At 33.1% G+C, this 4,616-nt stretch overlaps 1 protein-coding gene across 1 annotated transcript in view; it reads left to right on the top strand.

The window, feature by feature from the left end:
* Positions 1-917: 917 nt before the first annotated feature.
* LOC109533668 (serine-rich adhesin for platelets) overlaps positions 918-4,616 on the top strand; it is a gene marked incomplete in the record, with an annotated part of 20,931 nt that continues 17,232 nt past the window's right edge. The window contains 1 exon segment of the mRNA XM_048665487.1: positions 918-1,047. Within this exon segment, the coding sequence (XP_048521444.1) occupies positions 994-1,047 (54 nt within the window).

Here is a 4,616-nt window from a genome sequence, read left to right as displayed (position 1 = left end):
CGTCGTCGTTCGAAAAACGACACTTTCCGCCTATCGAAAACTACTATTATTATCTAATTTTACAAAAAAAATATTTATATTTTTCTCTTATTGTCTAAGTACGCCCCTATAGCCCTTTAAAAGTAATAACGCCACTTTAGAATCGAACTGTATATAGTCAATATTGATTAATTATAACTTACCCAGAAAAGCTGTTAAGTCCAAATTAAGTTTTAAAAAGCAGATATACCATTTAATATTATTTTACAGGGGGTGCTATTTCAAAAAAAGCGCAAAACAAGAAGCGCAAATTCTATAGAGGGAATTAGGTTTTTGCGGCCATTGCTTGTACCTTGTGTGAGTGTGAGTTTTTCAGGCTTAGTGTTAGCACGTAGTGTGAAAGAATGTCTTGCTGAAGTATTGCAGGCATGAATTGTTCAAGCGTTCAAGCGAAAACCCCTTGCAAAACGTCAGTTACTCCGGAATAAGCCTCCAAACAATACACCTCTGATGGTGCATGTCACTCGTGTTTACGAAACGTATGGAAGAAACTCTGTCCTACAACGGGCAAAAAGTCCGGAAAAAATTACCAAGTGCTCGAGAGAACATCAAATTTATTAATGGTCTGGAAGTATTGATGTCAGGCAGAAAGCCAAAATATAAAAAAATTCTGACAATTATTTCATAAACATTATTCAAAATCCCTAGCATATTATTGCAGTACATGATTTAATTTCTCAGCGTTTTTAAATTTCCATTGTCTCTATCTGAATTTAACAACAAACTGCGTTAAAAACTTGACAAATTTAATAAAATTCCCCGTATTTCCGTTGTAATCAACACCAGCTTATTAAACGTGACATTCTAGCAACTAAATAATGAACATTTAAGACAAAATCGACACAGGGAAAATATTTAGCTTAGTATTACGTTTAACAATACCTGAGAGTTGTAGATTTAAAGCCATATCACACATCAATATCAAGCAGTAGCTAATGAGATGTGAAATAGATCATGCATTTGATGTTTAAATTAGTGAGTTTGGTAGTACTTTTTGGAACTATACAGGCAAGTGATAGGTTTTAGATTAGCATAGAGTAAATAATAGATAATGGTAAAAAATGTTCCTGCTGACCAATCAGGGTTAGTTATAGTGAAATAAAATCAGGTCAATCAGATAAAAGATAAAGCAATTATTAACCTACACTGTGATCTCAACTACCCCCCGCTGGGCATAAGCGATTTGGTAGACTTTAGAAATAGTGAAAAATTTTCAGAATATCCTGAAAATGTATCAATGCCAATAAAAGATAAATAGCGGAAACAAAAAACATCAAATGGGCCTTAAATACTCGATACACATATTTTTTTCTTTGTTGATTCCTAATATCGATAGAGCAACACTGTTAAAAGCTTTATTGTAACACTTTGGTAGATTTTCAGTAATTGCCGAGTCAGTTGTTTTGATTTTCTAATAAAGGCAGTAGCACACAAATTATTATTAAAACAGTAAACCCGCGGGTGAAATTAAACATGTATTTTCAGGTTTATACAGCGTGTCGCACTTCAGATGGAAACCCGTCTGTATTTTATTTATTTTTAGAAGCAGGGATCTCCGTTTCGGTACAGAGGTAGAACGTTATGAGCTTAAGTGCTAAGGGTTTCCATTTCTACCTTCAGATAGGCACCCATTCTATTACGTCTTTGAGAATAGGAGCAAAAATGTATTCGAAAAAGTTGTTCAGAATGTTATTTTAACGGTAAATACCGAGTTTCAAGTCAAATTTTGGCATATTTTTTTATTTTTACGCAAAATCCGAATTTTTGTCTGAGTATTCTAAGGGAGCCATGGAAACAAGTTAACCGCCTCTAATAATTGTCAATTTGACATTAATTGCTTCATTGCGCTGACAAAATGCCTATTACTAATAATAATACTAACATCTCAGTTTAAAGAAGAAAATAGAACTAATTGGATTATTTGGTAATGGAGTTCGAAGACGCAGATAAGCTGCGGAAGAATTCAATATGAGACATCCACAGAGGAATCATATTAGGCATAAAACTGCAGAAGGGGTGAATTTGCGTTTCACTCAAACTGGAAGTGTGTTGAACAGTCTGCTTCATGCTCAACTTCGGAATCGAACACATAATGATGATTCCATCATAGCTTCAGTTTGTGCCAATCCTCAAATGCGTTAACGACTGAGTGCTGTTGCTAGCTGGATTAAATGGAAGTAAAGACAAAATTAGAAAATGTCTGGTTCGTCATAAAATAAAACCGTTCAAACCAAAATGTATGCACACGTTAAGAGAAGGAAATTATTTCTAACTGATAGAACAATTAAAAAAACATGTTTACGGATGAGTTTACCAATGGGATAATCATCTCAAAACTGCAGATACTGGTCTACAGAAAATCCTCATTTGGTTATTAACTGCAAAAGCCAAAATTCACAGTTCACAGAAAGTTAATGTGTGGTGCGGAATATTACCTTACAGAATAATTGGTCCGTTTTTCTTCCACATTACCTTAAACGCTGAGCGATCGTTTCATTTTTTAATAATGAATTATGGGATATTATCGAGAATCTGCCCATCAACGTGCGACAAGAAATTATTTTCCAACTAGACGGTGCATCTATTCATAACTCCCAGTTGGTCCGGGATTGGCTATATCGATACTTTCCATTAAGATGGGTTGGAATAAATAGCCCTTTTAGACAGTGGCCCTCGCTCTCCTGACCTTACGCCAATAGAATTATATTTCTGGGCTACTATCAAGAATAAGGTTTACAAAGTAAGGCCTCCAACTCTGCCCAAGACCAAACCCAAAAAACTGCCGTGAAATAAATGTAGCTGTACTTATGAGAGTTGCCAATAACAATCGAGAACGTATTGAAAAGTGCATAAGGCTTGATGAGTTGAAGCAGACCATATTTGATAATACTAGTTTTTCGCTTGAATTTTTCTGTTTCTTTGGTAAAAACTTCGGACTTCGCGTGAAAATTTAATAAAACTTTTAAGCAAAATTTTACTTTTGACTTGAAACTCGGCATTTACCGAAAATATTAAAATAACATTCTGAACAGCTTTTTCTAGTAACTTTTTCCGATATCTCCAATGCATCGCAAAATATAGAGAATTCCCCCTATTCGCATAGTCGTAGTAGACTGATGAAGCCTCATCTGAAGTTAGAAATGCGTACCCTGACCAATTAAGCTCATGACGTTCTACCTCTGTACCGAAACTGAAAACCCTGCTTCCAAAGATAAGTTAAATACAGGGGTGTTTCCATCTCAAATGCGACACATTGTATGTAAAAGACAATATCTTTGTTCCTTTTGTAACCATTAACCAGTATGACATCAAAGATAAACACTGTTTCTCAATTATTATAATTTTTTTTGAATAAGTTCTCGGATCTTGTAATCTCAGGATCAAAAATGTGCATGTTTTCCTCCAATAGAAACGACCTGTATATGCATCGATTGTTTCTAAACAATGAATAAAAGTGTATTTTCAGGTTTATACAGGGCGAGTTTATTTGATGACCAGTACAAATATCTTCGGAACTAGAGCAGTTAGAGAGTTACTCAAAACCAATTTTATTTTTCTAAAATTTGACAGCGGTCAGAAATATTTGGGAAAAACTTTTTAAAGTTTGTGGAAATTGAATTGCAAACAAAATTGCATAAGACACCTCTACAAAATAACTGTAAATTTTGACATGTCACAAATTTGAGTTTTTTTAAATGGCAACCATACTTGATTATTGGTTTACCGAATAGATCATTTTATTACGATTTCTGTGATCACATCGTTGTTTTTTTCGAAATTAAAGTGTCTGCAATTTATACTTTTTCAAATCAGTTGATCAAAGTTAGCCATGCAAAATAGTATGACATACAGCATTATTTCCATAGTAACATTATGTAAATAAATAAATTAAATGGCAACCATACTTAATTATTGCTTTACCGAATAGAACATTTTATTACGATTTCTACTACATTACAACTACGTTAAAGTTGGCAATAACTGTATTTTAATTAAGACGGCTGCTCATTTAAAGTGTTTATTATAAAAATCAAATGGTGAATAATATATCATACATTGATTAATTAATTAATTAGTAATATATCATACATTAATTAAATGAAATAAACATAGAATATTAACTAACACCCGGTATATTGAAGAATTTTGCAAACCAAAAATAATATTCTTAGAATGCAAAGAAAAATACCTGAAAGTAAAAGAAATCAATATGAACAGTATTTCGCTTTGTGTGCAAAATGGACAAAATTAATACTCCAAATATATGCCAAGGCTTAAAGTAGCAACAACGCTACACATGTAAGTAAAAATAATTGAGTATCTGAACAAAGAATTCTAGTCTCTTCCCAGAATTGATTGTCCTGACTAATCACCTGTTAGGCCTAATTAATCTTAGAATGTTTTAAAGTGTTGCAATTGTGATATATTTTATTGTGTGATATGATGAAGCTGTTGACGAACTGTGATTGTTTTTTAAATTCGGAAAACACCGAAACGTATTTTAATTGATAAATAGACAATAAATGACTGAAGCCCAGGAATTGATTTTGATTTGGAATTGAAACACAGTCAGGAAA

This window comes from Dendroctonus ponderosae, unplaced genomic scaffold, assembly GCF_020466585.1.
Source record: "Dendroctonus ponderosae isolate FM_Combo_2020 unplaced genomic scaffold, Dpon_F_20191213v2 Dpon_F_20191213_4, whole genome shotgun sequence".
NCBI classification, from domain to species: Eukaryota; Metazoa; Arthropoda; class Insecta; order Coleoptera; family Curculionidae; genus Dendroctonus; species Dendroctonus ponderosae.
Note: the sequence above shows the minus strand (reverse complement) of the source record. Positions and strands in the feature narration are given on the sequence as shown.